General features: G+C 42.5%; 1 protein-coding gene and 1 pseudogene across 2 annotated transcripts; one reads left to right on the top strand and one right to left on the bottom strand.

The window, feature by feature from the left end:
• Positions 1 to 473: 473 nt before the first annotated feature.
• On the top strand, positions 474 to 7,821 carry LOC123474651 (annotated as a pseudogene). Its single transcript, XR_006649583.1, has 24 exons — positions 474 to 1,037; positions 1,457 to 1,567; positions 2,074 to 2,223; positions 2,349 to 2,556; positions 2,615 to 2,731; positions 2,789 to 2,894; positions 2,977 to 3,133; positions 3,204 to 3,342; positions 3,414 to 3,524; positions 3,597 to 3,800; positions 3,932 to 4,110; positions 4,175 to 4,466; positions 4,532 to 4,977; positions 5,039 to 5,373; positions 5,448 to 5,527; positions 5,595 to 5,745; positions 5,819 to 6,049; positions 6,148 to 6,223; positions 6,317 to 6,411; positions 6,491 to 6,618; positions 6,674 to 7,092; positions 7,161 to 7,290; positions 7,359 to 7,469; positions 7,541 to 7,821. The product of XR_006649583.1 is annotated as an ATP-binding cassette subfamily C member 4-like (transcript).
• A 6,352-nt stretch (positions 7,822 to 14,173) lies between these two features.
• On the bottom strand, positions 14,174 to 18,423 carry LOC123474547. Its single transcript, XM_045176757.1, is given in 3 exon segments — positions 14,174 to 16,088; positions 16,553 to 17,311; positions 17,747 to 18,423. Coding segments are annotated over 3 exon segments (3,351 nt in total).
• Between the last annotated feature and the right edge of the window lie 557 nt (positions 18,424 to 18,980).

Genomic DNA, 18,980 nt, shown 5'->3' with positions numbered 1-18,980 from the left:
GGAAACCAGACGAAAGGCGATCACGAAAATGCATAGTCATGGTAGGAAAACGAATGCATTGTCATGGAATGGCCTTCATGCGGGTTTTTGAATTGCTTATGGAAATATTATTTTTGTTCTGTTTCATGTGAACATGAAATTTATGGTGGAATGGTCTGAACAACAGAAAATGCATCACAATAAATACTATGCTAATCTTATCTTATCATATCTCAGTGCATCCCAGAAAACTTCTGTTTCCAATTATCAGTATCCCGAGAAATCTCTATCAAAGCAGACGCCTCTTTATGCGTTTTTGTCAAGACATCTTATGGCGATGGAATTGAGAACCTTCGTGCAAGAACACTTGTTACCTTTTTATTTCACGTTGTTAAACGTGGACAGCCCGCCTTGTTACTTAACGCTTAATTTTGCAAATTTTAAAGAACGTGCTTTTTTTTAAACCCTAAGAACGTAATATCCTATGGTGAGATCGAATTGCATATTACTACTCAAACAATGCAAGTATGATTACATAACATCTGCAGCAAGTCGTACTTCAACGTTTGGTTCCGACGCCGGCCGTTAACGGCATCGAAAAAAGGAGGAAGAGAGAGCAACAAATTCTGAAGCCTGAAAAGGGGGGAAGGATTCAAGGAATATGGGTAGTCTAAGGCAGAGGCAGCTCACAAGCTCAGTCAAGTCAGGGCAGCTGCCAAGAGAGAAGGTTGGTCGTCTGTTTGTTTCTGAGATTTCGGTCTCAGGTTGCCACGCAGTCACGGTCTGTGGTGCACAGTATATAGGAAACCGTGCTCATCCAAAGATCGTTCGATGGCTTGGGAAGTTGCCCACGACTCAACAGCAAAACTAAAAAGCGTGTGAAGAATAGAAACGTGATTTGTCCAAAGGCCAATTTCGTTAAACCAGGCCTGCCCTCCAGCAGTTACGCAACAGCCAAGGCTGCCCTATCCGTTTTGAGCCATGGAGGTGAACAAAAACAAGACGCCGAAGCCAAATCCTAGACTTAACTCAAACTTTCTTTCTGTCCTTATATTCTGGTAAGTAGTTAGAGAACAAGAACATAGTATTTCGAAGAATTTGTTGAAATCAGCTGATTGTGATTGGATCGATAATGCCAGACACGTGACTTTTTGTGTACGGCTGCTGTCATGGCAACAGCAAAAGCGCGCCGATGCGGCTGCCTTTTGAGTACAGCAGCAGTGCCTTTGTTGCTTATTAACTATGTATTTGATCATTTTCTTGATTCTTTGGAGACCTTTATTTTAAAAAGCATGTCAATAACTGGTACTGATTAAGTTCTATAGTTAGTTCTCAGAGGCCGAAAACGTACACATTTTTATTAAGAGAAAAGGAAAATGGTATTCCATACGAATGTTCCACAAACAGTTCTTTTAAATCATTCTCCAACTGCAGGATTCCATTAGAAATCAGCATTTAATTCAATTTTCTTTTAAAGGTGGGTCAACCCGTTTATGGGTGTTGGAGCCAAGAAAGATCTTGAAGTTACCGACCTGTACGATGTTATGCCAGGAGACAATTCGGAAGAGCTTGGACTGAAATTGCAAAGGTAAGCTAAAATAGTGCAAGTTAACGGATTGCCGTAAAAAAGCACTCTGTCACGCGATTGCATGGGATTTTAAATCTATTGCGATCGCAAAACAGGAACTTTGCCGTTATAAACTTGTTTCCTACTTTTATTATAACAATGAGCAGACATCGCCCTTCGTGCGTTACTTAAATAACAATAAAGGTTAGATTCAAATGTCGCCTACTTTGCATCCCGAATTGTATTCGAAATTGCATGTGAACCGGCTTTGCTCCAGGACTTAAAAACTAACATACGTTTAGTGTTAGTTACATATTTTAGTTATGCATACACATACTAGTTTGCCGTAAGCAGTAGTTTGAATTGTGCTTTTACGTTTCCATCATGACTGTCAATGCTGAAATGAAAATAATTAAAATTTAACGGTCGCAGCATTTTCTCACCGACTTGACTCCCTTAACTTAAGTGGATTAATAATAACTGATAAAGCGTTAATTGTCCTATTTTCGTCTCTTTTGTCTCTGCAGGGAGTGGCATAACCAAATAGCAAAATGTAAGAAAGATGGAAACAAAAGAAAAAAGATCAAGCCTAGCCTTACGAAAGCTTTGGTCCGAACATTTGGAATCAAATTTCTACTGGTGGGCTTTCTAGCGTTTTTGGAAGAATGTGTATTTAAGTATGCAGCTTCAATGAATTTTTTTCCTCTCTTTTTTTAAACCTTTTCATTTGAAATCGGCAAGTACTAGGATATGCATCAATGTTAAACTAATTGTAAAAAAATTAAAACCCTAAACAACCTAGGATTGGTCAACCCCTTTGTCTGGGCCAACTGGTTCACTACTTTGGCAGTGAAAACCAGACAATATCCACCACGGAAGCTTATCTTTATGCGACTGGGCTGGTGTTGGGTTCCGTTCTGTATACCATGACTCATCACCCGTATTTTTTTGCATGCCAACATACCGGAATGCGAATCAGAGTTGCAGCGTGTTCTCTTGTTTATAAAAAGGTATTTTTGCTTTTCATTTCAATCGCCCATGAAAATCTATGATTCAATTCCTTTAAAGTGCCTGCTGCTCAGCCAAAAGGCTCTGGGACAAACAACCATTGGGCAAATGGTCAACATCATGTCCAATGACGTCAATCGCTACGATTTTTCAGTCATCTTTCTTCATTATCTTTGGGTAAGGGCGATCGTATCAGCTTGAACGATGTATGTTAAAACTTTTGCATTTCATTAGGTTGGACCGCTGCAGACAATAATTAGTATGGTTATTCTGCTTCACGTCATCGGACCTTCTTGCTTGGTCGGGCTTGCAGTATTGATTCTATTCGTCCCTTTGCAAAGTATAAATTTGAAAAAAAAAAAAAAAAAATACTGCATACAACGATATTTGCCAGAAAACTATATTCCGTTTTATCTTATCAGGTTGGATGGGTAAAGTGTTTTCAATGCTCCGACTGGAAACTGCGAAACGTACAGACGAAAGGATAAGAACGATGAACGAGATTATTTCCGCGATGAGGGTGATTAAAATGTACACCTGGGAGAAGCCTTTTGCCAAACTGATTTCCAAGTGCCGCCGGTATTTGATGAAGACATTTAGAAGGTGTTAGCACTTTTTCTGATTTTCATTTTTTTTTTTAAATCTTTAGAAAGGAGATAAATGTTATTAAGCGGACGAATCACTTCCGCGCACTCAACATGAGTCTCTTCTTTACGTCCTCGAAACTCATTATATTTTTAACTTTCTTGGTATTTATCTTTACCGGCAACCATTTAACTGCTGAAAAGGTATACAATAGCTTTCATTATTTTTTCTTCTCAATTTTTAGGTTTTTAAATTTATCAAATATTTTAAACAGGTTTTTGTGACTGTTTCCCTGTTCAATAATATTCGCCTTATTATGACATTGTTTTTCCCCGGTGCGATAACTATGGCGGCAGAAGCTAGAGTCTCTACTAAGCGTATCGAAGTATTTTTCATTTGCTTTTCATCTGAGTAAATTGCTTTCTAACAGATAATCGTATCGCCCACCTCAATGCAGAATTTCTTATTGTTGGATGAGATTGAAAAAAATGCTCAGGCAAAAGTGCACCCAGCATTATCCGATTGTCTGGTTGAATTGAATCAATTGACAGTCAAGTGGCCAGCTGCTGGAGAGAAAGAAGACAATACGTTGACGAATATTTCTTTCACCATCCGTCCTGGCCAGGTGTTTGCCATCGTTGGTCAAGTTGGGTCTGGCAAGGTCAGTCATTAAAGTAAAATCATTAAAATTCGTTCCCTATACGCCATGCTGTATTTTTGGAATTGATTCATTCATATTATTACCCGATTTTTCCTTTTATTTACTTGATACTGTTTTTTTCTAAATAATAGAGCTCGCTGTTGAATGTCCTTCTCGGCGAGCTTTCTCCGTCAACGGGAACCTGTCGAGTTGCGGGGAAGATCGCTTACGCTTCTCAAGAATCTTGGATCTTCTCTGGAACGGTGCGTCAGAATATTTTGTGTGGATTGGAGTACGATCTCAAACGCTACAAAAAAGTGATCAAAGCCTGGTATTGTACTCTTGTGTCACCCCACCTTATTTCAATTATAATAGTATGTTTTTACATTGAACAGTGCATTGGATAAGGATTTTAGCCTCTTCCCTAACGGTGACCAGACTGCAGTGGGCGAGCGGGGTGTCTCGCTTAGTGGCGGTCAGAAGGCGCGAGTTAATCTTGCCCGATCCCTTTACGTCGATGCCGATATTTACCTAATGGACGACCCTCTTAGTGCAGTAGACACTCATGTAGGACGCCACCTGTTCGACAAAGCCATTAATGGTTACCTGCGTGACAAAATACGAGTGTTAGTCACTCACCAACTTCAGTACTTGAAAGATGTAGACCAGATTCTCATTCTCAAAGCGGTAAGCTCATTTCTAAAGCGAATTTATTTTCACTGTTGTTTAATTTTGTTTTTCTTGTGATGTAGGGTCGTGTTGAAGCGATGGGATCCTACAAGGAAATTAGTAATAGTGGGTTGGATATTGCGAAAACAATAGAAGATGAAGAGCCAGAACTAGAGGCAGATAACTTGACGCGGTCTTTCTCTGAATGTGACATTGACGGTTCGATTTCAAGGTGTGGGTCTATTTCGAACTCAATACGGCAACGTGTGGGATCTGTCACATCAAGGTCTTCAGTGAAAGAGGTCTGGCTTTCACTTGATTAACTGCGTTGTAACAAGTAATTGAATTTTCGATTCGACCTAGAAAAAGAGGAGAAACCAACGTTTGCGGAAGAATCTCGCTCCTCTGGTAGTGTGTCTCCTAAAGTCTATTGGGAATACTTTCGGTCGGGTGGCAGCTGCATGTCACTCTTCACAATGACCGTCACTTGCATCATCACTCAAGTCCTTTTCAGTGGATCCGATTATTGGTTAGTCTAGTAAATCGTATTTCGCTATTGGATGATGTGTAGTGATTTTTATGATTGCTAGGCTGACCTTGTGGACGAATGCTGAAGAACTTCGTGCTACGCACAGCAATGTAACGGAAAATTCGACATACACACCTGTTACTGAAAACGGTTTCTTTAACGTCACATCCGGCACGGAAGAAACTGCTGTTTTTTCTGGTGCATGGTGGAAGAATCCCGACACGTACACGGGCGTATACGTTTTTACCATCCTCATTATTTGTGTTTTCATCTTTTCGTTTATTCGCACTATCCATTACTTCGTGATGTGCATGATCTCGTCGATCAACTTACACAATCGCATGTTCCAGTCGGTTATCCGCACACCTCTTCTTTTCTTCGATCAAAATCCAGTCGGTATGAGTCAACATCCATCCTTTTTTTCCATACAATTTCATGCTACAATAATTATTATTTTATTTTATTTTTAGGACGTGTTTTGAATCGTTTTGCCAAAGATATCGGATCCGTGGACGAGATGTTACCTTCCGCCTTCTTCGACGTTATTACTGTAAAACCTTATTAATGCGAAATGAATGTAAATCAATAATCTATATTTTTGCAAATTTCTCTTTCAGATTGCTCTGACTGCTGTTGGTATTCTGTTCCTGGTTGGCCTAGTCAACCCTTGGTTATTATTACCAATTCTATTTCTTTCCATCGTTTTTGTCAATCTTCGGCAATTCTACTTGAAAACAGCTCGCGATGTGAAGCGTCTCGAAGCTACCAGTTAGTTACTATCCTGTGATATGCTTTTTGCTTATGCTTCTTGATTTATGATAAACCTTATGATTAATTACAGCTCGGAGTCCCGTTTTTACCCACTTGTCCTCATCATTGGTTGGCCTAACCACCTTGAGAGCCCATCGATGTGAAGTGATCTTCCAAACAATCTTCGATGAATGCCAAGATGTTCACACCTCTGCTTGGTACATGTTTTTGTCGACCACTCGATGGTTTGGCATTTGGCTGGATTGGATTTGCGTCATCTATGTTGGCTGTGTTACCTACGCCTGCTTGGCACTACGTGATTGTATGAAAAAGAATTAACTTAACTTTCGGCTTATTTTCAGTTATCGACAGAACAACTTAGCAGTTTGATTAATTTATTCTTGTTATTTATCCTTCCAGCTATGACCGGAAGTGAAGCTGGGCTTGCGATATCCTCCGCAATGGCCTTGACGGGTATGTTCCAGTGGGGTGTAAGGTAAAATCAAATTTTGCTCGTTCAAAAAAAGAAAAAAGAAATAAAATAAAAATAAAATGTTACATGATGATGTCTATTGTAAATGAATTTCAGACAATCAGCAGAAGTGGAAAACCAAATGACGTCCGTTGAACGTGTTATTGACTATAGCAAATTGCCCTCGGAGGCTCCCCTAGATTCGGCCCCAGGTGGATTCAAACTTCATTCTGCTCTTACTCATAAATTTTTTTTTAAGCATTTTTTTTCCTCTCATTTTTGTCTCTTCAGGAAAGAAACCTCCAGACACGTGGCCACTGAGTGGGACTATCCAATTTGATGGGATGTCTCTTCGTTATATTGAAGCTGACCAACCTGTTTTGAAAAGCATCACTTGTTTAATTCGAGCAAATGAGAAGGTTTTATATTGAAAGTTAAACAACCGAACGCAGTTCTTATTACCAAATTTCTTAGATTGGCATTGTCGGTCGAACGGGAGCTGGTAAATCATCACTTATTGCAGCTTTGTTTCGATTAGCAGAGCCGGACGGCCACATTATAATTGATGGCATCGACAGTAAATCGATCGGTCTTCATGACTTACGATCGAAGATAGCCATCATTCCACAAGATCCCGTTTTGTTTTCGGGTTCACTTAGGAAAAATTTGGATCCCTTCGGTCTTCACAGTGACGATGCCCTCTGGAACGCTCTGGAAGGGGCTAAACTGAAGGAGATGGTTAAGGATCTATCCGCCGGTCTAGAAGCAAATATGACTGAAGGAGGAGCTAACTTTTCCGTTGGTCAAAGACAGCTCATCTGTTTGGCACGAGCTATTCTTAGACAAAATCGTATCCTTGTTTTGGACGAAGCCACAGCTAACGTCGATCAAAAGTAAATCTTTGAAAAATTACAAGCGGAAGTTTTAACTCATCTATGTTGATCTTTTTATGTTTGCGTAGAACGGATTCCCTTATCCAGCTAACGATCCGAGAGAGGTTCCGAGATTGTACTGTCTTGACGATTGCCCATCGTTTGAATACAATCATGGATTCTGACAGAATCATGTTACTTGATGCTGGCTATCTAAAGGTAAAGACAAATTTAAGAATCGCTACTACCTCACTCTAAATATTTAACTGCTAAATTGATAACTTAAGGAATTTGGTGAGCCTGCTATTCTTTTGGAAAATCCCAAAAGCATGTTTTATAGCTTAGTAGAACAAACTGGTCCTATCGTTGCTACTCACTTAACTGAATTGGCTAAACAGGTAAAACTATTTAAGCTCTTAAATTCTGAACTGAAGCAAAAATGCCTTGGCGATTTCGTTTCCCCCTACAGGCTGCTGAACAAAGGCGCAGTAAGGGTACAAACACAGCGGATTTAACTATGGAAACTAATGGGAATACCATCCGTCACCAGTTATGTCCGAAAGCTTCTCAAGAACAAGGGTTAGATGAATCAGAGTTCGAAACGGAAAAGTTGAAAATTAAAAATTATAACGTACACTCGTTATCGGTGTCTTCCTAGAACAATTTGTTCGTTAAAAACTGCCATTCTGTTGTTTATGATGAATGCATAATGGAAAATAGATCTAAATACAATTAAGCTCGGTTTTGAAATTGGGTGCTTGATCATGGTTTTTCTCCTTTTCTCGTGTAAGAAATGGCAAGCCGCATTTCTTGCACACATCTCTTGTCTCCCACACCTATCACCCTTTTTCTTCTTTTCAGCTAAAAGTTCTTTTGCCGATGGCTCTGGCCTTCAACCTCCCAAATTACTTGGCCTTCAAACTTGTTTCTTTTTCACATAGGTATGCATTTTCAACCAAAATATAAATTCCCAGTGCGACACCTAATCCTAAATGACCTCGCTTCTTGGTATAAATGTTGGTGCTTTTCAACATTGTCAGTCTTTTACAGTCAGTTGCTCGGAGCAGTTTTCGTCGTCTAGTCGTTCCGAATAGTTGAAATGTCGGTTCTCTTATCGCCAGTCCTGAGCAGTAGACCCTTTTTGCAATGCAAAAAGTATGGAATTTTCCATGAGGCAACGCCGAAATCGGCCATCTTTATTCCGTGTTTTTCTTTTCCCTGTGTAATTTCTAGCGATCGGCCCCCGAATAGCTCTAATCAGAGTAACCGCCCTTAAAATGGCATTCGGGGCTCAATCGGTGTTTCGTCAAACAGGGCAGTGCGGGGGAAAATTATCCCAATTGCCACGACACCGTTTTAAAAGATAGTGGCTGTTACGGTTTTAGGCTAAAAATCGGGGTAGTCGGGTAGAATGAGGTATAATCGGAACTGTGATTGGCGCAATCGGGTCGAAAACTATATCATTTATGCAATCAGGGTTGTATCCCCGATTCTGTCCCCAGATTGAACCCTGATTACGTTCGGGGCGAAAAATTTCCCCTTGTTAAAGTTGAATTTGTTTTGTTTTGAGTGAAAGAGAGCGCCCTTTCATTTCACTCAAAACAAAATAAAAGATCAACATTAATAGAGCTTGTGAACATCCAGGGTTGTCAATTATATTAAAGTAAAAATTTCTCATTGTATACGAACTCGGTGGTAGGGATCGGCCCCGACCCTAATCGGGGAGCATTTGGCCAATCGGGTTTTGAAATTCGGGGCTCAGGGTGAAATTTTTAAACCCTGATCTTAATCGGGGTTAAATCGGGGTGCCTAATCGGGGATGCAATCCCGATTGCAATCAATCGATTGAATCGAAATCGATTATTATAATGAAAATCGGGGAGTTCACCCGGTTGCCCCGATAAAAACCCGACCCAAATTCGTAGTTTGAATTAAGGCGCCATTTTCACAAATGGCGTCGAGGCAAGCGGGTTAATTTCGATTTTTTCCCGCCCCGCCCCGGCTGACGAAATGGCACCCCGATTCAGCCCCGATTGTATTTTCCCGGGGCGGGGCGGTTAACCAGATTATGGCTAATCGGGGCCGATCGCTACTCGGTGGTAGGGCTCGACCCCGGTGTAAACATGGGTTGACCTTGACGAGCTCAATAATGGAATATGCTGGCACGATGGGGAAAAATTGATGAAAACATTTTTTTTTGTTGCTAGAAATAAAAATATTGATTTTTGACGGTTTTCGGTTATTTTGAGCTGATACATGGAGTCGATCCCAAATTTGACGAGGATCACGAAAATGTGAATCTTTTCTGACAGACCAATAAATAAGGAGTTATTTTGCATTTTAAAACCGGAAGTAAACCGAAAATTGAAATTCAGGAAATCTAAAAAAATGAGCTTTGTTCTCCTCTAAATGGTTAACAATATTTTGATAGTTGTAAAAGTAAACTATTGTTTTAAAAAAATATGTGGTGTTTTAAAAGTTCTAAAAGTTTAATTTCAGTTCTGATACCTAAATAGACTTGAATCGAAAAATCAAACATCTAACACGATTAAACCCCTTACTTCCTTGGTATTTAGTTAAACCTGCAACCGAAATATGACAGTTCTTCTCAAAACAATGTTTCGGGTTCTACTAGTATCTGGCTCATAGCCTTCTATAGAAACGGTCAGGAAGCTGGCTATCTCCCTGTGGAACTCAAGTTTGGCATCCTCCCACCGACCCACAGCCGTCTCTGGCTCTTTTTCCCTAGCTACGGCTCTAGCAACGAAAACGTCCTTTCCAAAAAAGTGGAAAGGACGTTTTCGTTTCTTCGCGAAGAAGGCTTATACGAAGCGGACTCAATTAAATCCGGTATCAAAGCAGAAAGCACCTGTTATATTTCATATATCACATTGCATATTAGGCAATAATACATGCAAAAAAAGAGAAGGTTGATACCTTGTTCGAGAAGTAGTTGGATTATCCCAAGTGAGATTTAAATCGGTAGCCGTTCTATCTGCCACTTTGACAAATGTATCGCCAATAATTCAACGATTTTCTACCGGATTAACAGTCCGATACAGCGACGAAGTTTGGTGACCATACACGTTGGAGGAAGCCTCGTAGAAAGTCAAACTTGCTTTAACAACTTAAAACAATTTAAAACATCAAATCTGATCGCTGGTATGAAGAAGACATGAGAAGCCACTGTCTGTAAAATAACTCGGTCATAGAACAAGAATTCTAAACCTTAGAATTTGAGATGTGACAGGACGACGAATCAATTAATCTCGTATCAAATTATGGCCAATCCTAAGATTCTGAACGGTCAAGAAAAATATCTCAAATCACCCGAAGATTGAGCCCGAGTTGTTGTGAATTATAAACCTTAGAATTTGAGATGTGACAGGACGACGAATCAATTAATCTCGTATCAAATTATGGCCAATCCTAAGATTCTGAACGGTCAAGAAAAATATCTCAAATCACCCGAAGATTGAGCCCGAGTTGTTGTGAATTATAAACCTTAGAATTTGAGATGTGACAGGACGACGAATCAATTAATCTCGTATCAAATTATGGCCAATCCTAAGATTCTGAACGGTCAAGAAAAATATCTCAAATCACCCGAAGATTGAGCCCGAGTTGTTGTGAACTAGGGACAACCTGCTCGGATTCATTTTTATGCAAGAAACCGTTATCGACATAGATGCAAAAGTTTACAGAGTAAGAAATTGTCTAATGGAATTGTATGCCTTTTACCATTTAACTGCCTCATTGCAAATTTACTCTATTGCTTGCGTGCTATTTGATTGCAACGTTCAATTACTTTTTCTTAATAGAGCAAGTGATTGACGCGTACTCCCTCCCTATTTGTGAACGCACTCTTGCGGATCTCGCCATGTTTGTTACGAGTCCATTTTTCCTCTGAGGAATCCTTAAAGGAATAAAAGGGGATCGCAAAAAAAAAATTTGTGAAACCTTCCCAATTTACCAAAGGATACTAGCAATAATTTTGTGTTAAAGGTAAATGAACTAGCTACATTTTAATATTAAATTAAGGGTATTTAATTCTAGAAAACAGCTAAATTTTAATGTTTAACGGTATTGTTTACATTATGTGTAAGGAAAAATGAGCTACGTTGTAAAAGGGTGTCATCATACTCAGGGCCTAAGACAATGCAAATTGTAAACAATACCGTTAAACATTAAAATTTAGCTGTTTTCTTGAATTACCTCATTTTTTCACTTGAGTTTGAAACCAGGAAAGTCTAGGATATGGCTGATGCACACCAACACAATATTATCTTCCTTGAATGTGAAACATGGTGTTAATTTAATTGAAAACAGTAAAATTATATAATTGAAAATTGTAACATTAATGTATGCACAGATCTCTTTGCCATTGTTAAATGTGACCACAACACACGTTTGATTAGCTGAATTGGGTTTCTTGTGCTTCCAGATGGCAGTTCTCAAAACAACTCCTTTAAATGTGGGTTTCCACTTCAATGATTAAAAGTGCCCCTTCGATATAACCTCGAGATAACAATAATGCATCAAAGTTTTCTTTTAAAAATTGAAGATTAGTACAATTTTTTTTCGAAGTACAAAGTTATTAAATTACGTGAGCAATGGTGTCGAGGAAGTGAACATCATTCCAACTGATGCATCGGACGACGAAGAAACTCTAACCAAAAAGCGACGACTTTTCTAATACCTCTGCAAACAAAACAATAAATTGAAGTTCAATTAGTTTTAATCATGGATTTACAAGCAGAAAAACCGACAGACCAAGAACTTCAGCTTTGGCCTAAGATGTTTAAAAATGTTCAACTTGATTTGAAAAGCTCTGCATCAGAATGACACACTAGGGAGGTTTGACGTCGCAAACAGAGAGAACCATTTTCGTTGAGACACTTTATCTCTTTCACAGTAGACACGTGATCTTAAACTGCTGTCCAATGAAGCAAAGAAGCAACAAAAGTCTGTATAAAAAATTTTAAAAATGCCATTTTTGTCATACTTGTTTGGCTTTGTAAAAGTGAAACCAATTTACAACACAGTCGTGCCCGCTGTGAATATCATCTATCACCCATGGCTTTGTGGATGGGTGTCTGCCTGGGAAGCTGAAGATTTGGAATCAATCTCCACTTTTAAAAACAATTTATTTAAAGTAATAGGTCATATTTTGTTTCATTTTACCAATTTACCATTTGTTTTACAAAACTAGTAACGAGAAACAAATGTATCTTCCTCAAACTTCAGGTTTCTCCTGCTAATTTAAGAATACCAAAAAGTCACTTTATTAACATGATTACACATTTGTCAAATACCTTAAACACCTTTTTATAATCTTTCCAATGACCCTTGGTTGACATAAATACATCCTATGTTCCTTGTTCCAAGAAGCAGGATAATATTGTCGCGGGTGAAATAGGGGAAATGTTGCAATAATTAATCAGCCATTAGTCTGTCGTGACTGATTCGATTGCACGCACGAGTGATAAATGCATAAAATAGTGTTAGTACAATTAAAAGTAGTATTTCGGATTGTGTGGGTGGTTTACGGTCATGTTTGTTAAGATCCGTCAGCCAGTCACGTCGGCTGCCCGGATATGAAAAGAACAAAAGGTAGGACAGCTAGCAAGGTTAGATTGAAGGTTACTTACGCTGGAGTTGATGACATGTTGACGCCTTGTTGGTGACGGTGAGTGCCGCGACGTCGGGTTTGGAAGCACGGTTAGGAATATGGCAGTGGGGAGCGGCGATGTATAAGAGGACACACTGCGTACGGTGATTCTTGGCACGAATCGTTTATTTCTCCAACACTTGTTATTAGGGTTCTACACGATAGTAGGGAACAGAAAGTGCAACAACTACACACGACTGCTAAAAGGGGAACTAACTCGAACATCTAAGGAACGGTGGGTTTTATACCGCACCCAAGATGCGGACGCTATAAGGTTAGCGTGGGCAATAAAGATGAAGGAATGTGACACCAGTTTGCAGGCCATGCGAACTGGTGTGAAAGAAAGACCAATGAATAGACTGGGTGTCATCGACACCTCGGTCAAGCGGAAGACAGTCATAAAAGAGATAGCGAAGGAAGGAAGGTCAATGGTGGGAAAAAGAGTATAAGATTGTACAAACACTTAACTCAATGCAGTTTAACTTAATTTTGCTTAAAGTCTTAACTCTAGTAGGAGTCCTTACATAGCTCCCCTTCCTACAAGATTGCGTCCCGCAATCAGCATTGCGGTTGGGTCGTAAGGGGGGTCAGTTATTCTTCGGCGGTTCTTCCTCGGGAACAAGGGGTGGATGACCTCGGCCAGGGCTCCTCCTTGCTGCTCCGCGAATGATTCCCGGACGTGTCCAGCTCACTGATCTCCCATCCGTACTCCGGCTCCTTTTGTGCGGGTAGCCGATAGATGCGTTCTACATACCGCGCTGCTGCCAGGTCCTCTTCATCGGAGTCCAGGGAGTAATGACTGCTGACGAAGCTGACATTGCATTTTCCGCCACGAAGCCTCGCGATGCTGTCGTTTAGCGCTGCAATGTCTATGCCCCTTTCCTGGACGTCACTGGCCGGTGACATACAGTATGGTGAGGGCCTGTCTTCGAGTAGTGCGACCGGATCTAATGGGAGGGTGGAGGTGCCTGATGATAAGGAGTCTTCTTCCCAGGGGTCGTCTACCGAGAGTAGGGAGACGTCTGCGTCGTACATAACCTCGTCGTCGTTGGGTTTGTCCGCGCAATACAGGATGTCCTCTTCATCATCTGGGCAGGCCGCCACGTATCGGAATTCCTCCATGTCAGACGAGTAGTCTGCGCAGTAAAGGATGTGTTCTTCGTCCGGATCGGGGATCCAGGCCGCTTGTCCACCTTTCTGGTGTTCCCGATCATCCGTGGATGTAAGGGGGGAGGGTTGGAGCCCAGGGATAGAGTGTGGTGAGGATTAGGAAGGCTTGGTATCGAAGGGTTGGTGGGGTGTTATGGGGTACATGGTATACTCTGCGCGATTCTGGGTGGGTTTATTCTAAATGACACTAACCTAAAATCTACGACATTGCATGATACATGGGAAAATTAAGGGGGGCAATCAACGCGTGGGGTTTTAATACTAGGGACGCGAGAGAAGAGCTGCTGCTTCTCTGTGTTGGGCGAGGCTACGAGGATGTGAAATGGGTGGGATGAGGTACGGTTGTTGGTTTAACCCTAGCTGCCCTGTGGAACCGGCGGGAGTTGGGGGCGGGGGTATATTGACAATGGTGACCGGAGCAGTTGGGGCCAAGTTGGTGGTTGCTTGGGGTCCCAACTCAATGTCTCGATGGGAAGACTGAGGTGGCGTTAACAAACTGCATGGGTTAAAGTACCGACAGCAAGGGATGTAAAGACCCAGGAGGGAACCGAGTCCACAGAATCGGAAAGCCAGAGCAATGGATACTCCTACTCCCGACATGATGCCGAAGTTCCGAAGCCAGTATCCGATCCTTGCCATGAAGGAGACGTCTTGTGCTTGTCCGGGGTGGACGAGGACTGTGTTAACGTGTCGTTCGCCTGACCTTTCTGTGACATAGCCCATCTGTATGTACGCCAGGATGTCGGCCATGATGGTTTAAGCACTTAGGGGATGTGACGTTATTGTTGGGTGCAACTGCAGTATCATTCCCAAAGAGTCATCGACCTCCAGGGGCATAGTGTTGATGAAACGGCGGCCTTGTATCTCTAGGTTGGGGTTGATTGGCATCCAGGTGTTGTTCTTGAAGGTGTGGGCTTTGCCGTTGAAGTTGACGAAGTTTGCGTGCCAGTAGCAATCGGAGTACTTCGTGAGCTCCCAACCTTCCACGTTGATGGTCTGGTTGACCCACCGAGGTTTGGCTCCACATGGCGTGAAAACCGTCTCGAAGGTGACGTTGCTGGGAAAACACTGCAAAACGGATACGGATGCCCCGACCGCCAGTAGCTTGGTGCATAATGGAAGGTCCAGATGCTTAGCGGCTAACCATCCGTCGTATTGTACAGTCGTTGTAGCGGCATTGTAGGTGGTTTTCCGGCTTTCGCATTGCATGTTACGAATTTCTCGGGCCAGGTGGTTTGAAATGTCCATTGCGAAGTCTCTGATGTATTGTGTATGACTGGCGTATTCGATCTCCGCCCGTGTCAGTTCGGACAGCGCCATCTTGGCCACGGCGTCCGCGTTATTGGGCCTCATCTCGACGAGATCGGTTCCCTTGGCGGCTTCCCGAACCGCGATGACGACTCTGTCCATTCCTAGAACCGGATGGTAGGCAGAGAGGTTTCCTCCTCCGCAGACAGAACTGTTAATCATTGAATATATTAAATCCAGCTGCTTAGTTGGGTCCCGAATACGGAAGGTAGTGTCGTTTTCGGTCGAGTACTTGACGCCCATTCCCTTTTCGATAACCCTTAACTCACACGGCTTCGCTTCCTTCCAGGAATCGTCCCAGACGAGGGTCACGAGGTTGTGTTTGAAAGAGCCGTTTATTGCTCCAGGGATGTCGCCAAGTGGAGAGCTGATGGTACAGTTCGGGCATTCGCTCTGTAAGGTCACTTCTTCGAGGCGACAGTTGGTCATCTTTTCTGTCGCCATCCGAAGCCAACTGGTTTTCACGAATGGGTGGCCTTCCAGGGCGAACGAGTTGGGACCTGTTATATCCCTCGCCTTTCCTTGACATTGTCGTGTGTCTCTCATCCTTCGGCACGTTGCTGCATCCACTTCGATGGGGTTGCAGCCGTAAGACACTTGATTCCATTGCATGAAGTCCTTGTACACTGTAGTGGTGGCTACCCACATGCTACACGTGTGACCAGCAAAGCGTTTAACTTCTGGTAGTGTAGAGTAGATAGCGTACGTAATGGGTAACGGTGGTTTGGGGGCGCCTTCAAAAGAGCAGTCTTCCTCCATGAACTCCAGGAATTCCAGGTTTGCCGCACAATCACAGTTACACACGGTGGCATTAAATGCGGCCAAGGGGGTAAAAAACAGGAGGGCGAGGAGGGACATCAACAATAATCTAGGCAAATGAAGATACGATACGGTGAATAGCCCGAAATAACGAGTAAAACAAGGAAGTGCGTAGCAATGATACATAGGGAAGTAACGGATTTTTTTCTACGGCGCGGTATGTAGTGAAAAGGCACATGGTTAACTACGCATGATGAACTGTTCATATGGTTGCTACTCAAATTATATTTAAACATCTAACATTTATACAAGTTGATGCGCTACGTGTCACGGCCATTGGGGGGTCTAAGGGCTCTCCATGGCCGTAGGCCAGTGTGGCGCTCGGGGCGGGGTGCTACGGGGGGGGGGACTGGTGAGTCTACTGGTTCTAAAGCCGTTAAAGAGAGTCGTTCCGGGGTGAAAGAGAGGTCTATGTTTGGTCCTTTGTGGATGTTTGAAGTTATTCTTCCTTCTGGTAAGGGGGATGGACCGGCGTCGAGGTCTACTAGATCCTGTTTTTTCTGCAGACCGTACTCTTCATCCGTTGGGGGTGGTACTTCTAGTTCGTTGGTGAGCTCCGGTGGTATGGGGTTATCACGGCTCTCTGGGAAAACTACGCAAGGTTCTTCCTTCCAGATCATAGATTCATACAGGGGTTTTATCCTGTTTACGTGCACCAACTGGGTCTGTTTTCCCACGCATTCTTGAATTTCCACGGTGTGCTTGTTGTTGATTTTTGTGACGCGGTATGGCCCCACAAAAAGGGGGATGAGTTTCTTGCTTGTGCCTGCCATTGGCGTTCTTACGTCGATTAACACCTTGTCGCCAATGTTGAATGCTTGCTCACGAGCCCGCTTGTCGTACTGGGTCCTTTGCTGTTCCCTGGAAAGGGTCAAGTTTGCTTTAACCAATAAGAAGGCCTCGTGAAGACGTTGCATTAGCTGGCTTTTGTAGTCGGATGGGATGATGATGTTTGCTGGCTTTTGTAAAAATTGGTCAATAGGCACTACTGGATCGCGGCCATGATTTAGGAAGTAGGGGGTTTCTAGGGTGGAGGAGTGTACAGAGTTCCTGTAGGCGAAAGCAGCTGGGCCTAGCACTTCTTCCCATTTAGAGAAACCCTGTTCCATGTATTTCCGTAGCATTTCTACTACGGTTTTGTTGAATCTTTCGGTTAAGCCATTAGTCTGTGGATGGTACGCAGTGGTCCTCAACTGTTTAATTTGAAGTGTCTTACAAAGTGAGGAGAACAGCTCGGACGTAAAATTCGAACCACGGTCGGTGACAATGGCCCTTTTGGGGACCATGATACAAAATTACTCTATCTGCTAGCGCCTTGCTCGTTGAAAGGGTGGTCTGGTCTGCAAGAGGGATAACTTCTAGCCATTTCGTGAAGTAATCAGTAATTACAAGGATGTGATTGTTCCCTTGCAGGGATTGTGGTTGAATTGGCCTTAAGAAGTCTACCCTAAGACCTCGAAGGGTCCTGAGGTGAGGTCTAGGCGATTTAAGAAGGCCCGAAGATTTGATCGTAGTTGGAGGGCACAGGGTTTACAAGCGAGGCAGTACTCCTTTACGTCGGAGAGCATTGTTGGCCAGTAGTATTTGTCTCTAATCCGGAGGCATGTCCGCTGGTATGCAAGATGGCCGGATAGAGGGGAGTCGTGATACTCGTTCAATAGCTGTTTTCTTAGGCTGAAGGGAACCACCACTTGTTGTTGCACGAACCGTCGTCTCTTCTTTGAGATGGGCTCTAGTGTACGACACAGAAGGCCACCAGCAATGCCATACAGCTCGATTTCTTTCGCCCAAATCTGGTCTGTATTCTCTTCACTAAGGGTTCCATGTTCTAAGTAATTTGTTATGTCCATACATAATGAATATTTTTTCGTTTCGCGGAGTATGGCGTCATCTTCTTCAGGGGTTGTTCGAACTGAATTAACCGGAATTCGGGATAGAAAATCTGCATTCTCATTGACTCGACCCGGCCGGTACTTTATCGAGTATTTGAGGTTAGCCAACAATATTGACCATCCTCCTAATCTACCCGTCTCGTCACTGAACGTCTGCAGCCACTGCAGCGGGCGATGGTCACTGATGATAACGAATGGCTCGTCCTGAAGGTAATGGCGGAAACGCTTTATACCAAAAATCACGGCCGCGGCTTCCTTCTCGATGGTAGAGTACTTGGTTTTTGCTTTATTCAGGTGTCTACTGGCGTAGGCGATTGGTTGGTCTTTTCTGTCGTGTATTTGGAACAAAACGGCTACTAGTCCGTAATCGATGGCATCAGTGTAAATTAGGAATTCTTTAGTGAAATCCGGGTAGGCCAGAACAGGGTCGGTCATCAGGCATTTCCTAAGGAATTCGAAGGATTTTTCTTCAGTGGGCCCCCATTTTATCATGTCCTGCGGTTTACCTTTCGCTTGATGTATGAGGGGGTGGGCGACTATTGAGAACCCCTTGATAAACCGTCGGTAGTATGACGCTAACCCCAAAAAGGACTGCATCTCTTTAACGGTAAGTGGTTTTTTGTAATTTACTAGGCATTTGATTTTTGCGGGGTCTGGTGCTACGCCATCTGCCGAGATGACGTGGCCGAGGTACTGGACAGATGTCTCTTAAAATCTACATTTTGATAGTTTCACCTAGAGGTTTGCATCTTCAAGTAAATAAAAGATTTTCCGCAGGTTCGATATGTGTTCTAAGGGAATCTTAGAGAAGATGATAATGTCATCTAGGTAAACCAAGCAAGTCTTTCCTATCTCTTCCTTAAGGACAAAATTCATCAATCTTTGGAAGGTTCCTGGGGCGTTAGTCAGACGAAGGCGAGCCGATTCCATTCATACAAATTGTTCTCAACGATGAACGCCATCTTCTTTTTTGATTGTTCGTCGATTTCTATTTGCCAGTACCCTGATGCCAGATCTAGAGTGGAAAAGCATTTTTGGCCTTGTAACAG

This window comes from Daphnia magna, linkage group LG7 (genome assembly GCF_020631705.1).
Source record: "Daphnia magna isolate NIES linkage group LG7, ASM2063170v1.1, whole genome shotgun sequence".
NCBI classification, from domain to species: domain Eukaryota; kingdom Metazoa; phylum Arthropoda; class Branchiopoda; order Diplostraca; family Daphniidae; genus Daphnia; species Daphnia magna.
This window is presented reverse-complemented; position numbering and strand designations above follow the sequence as displayed.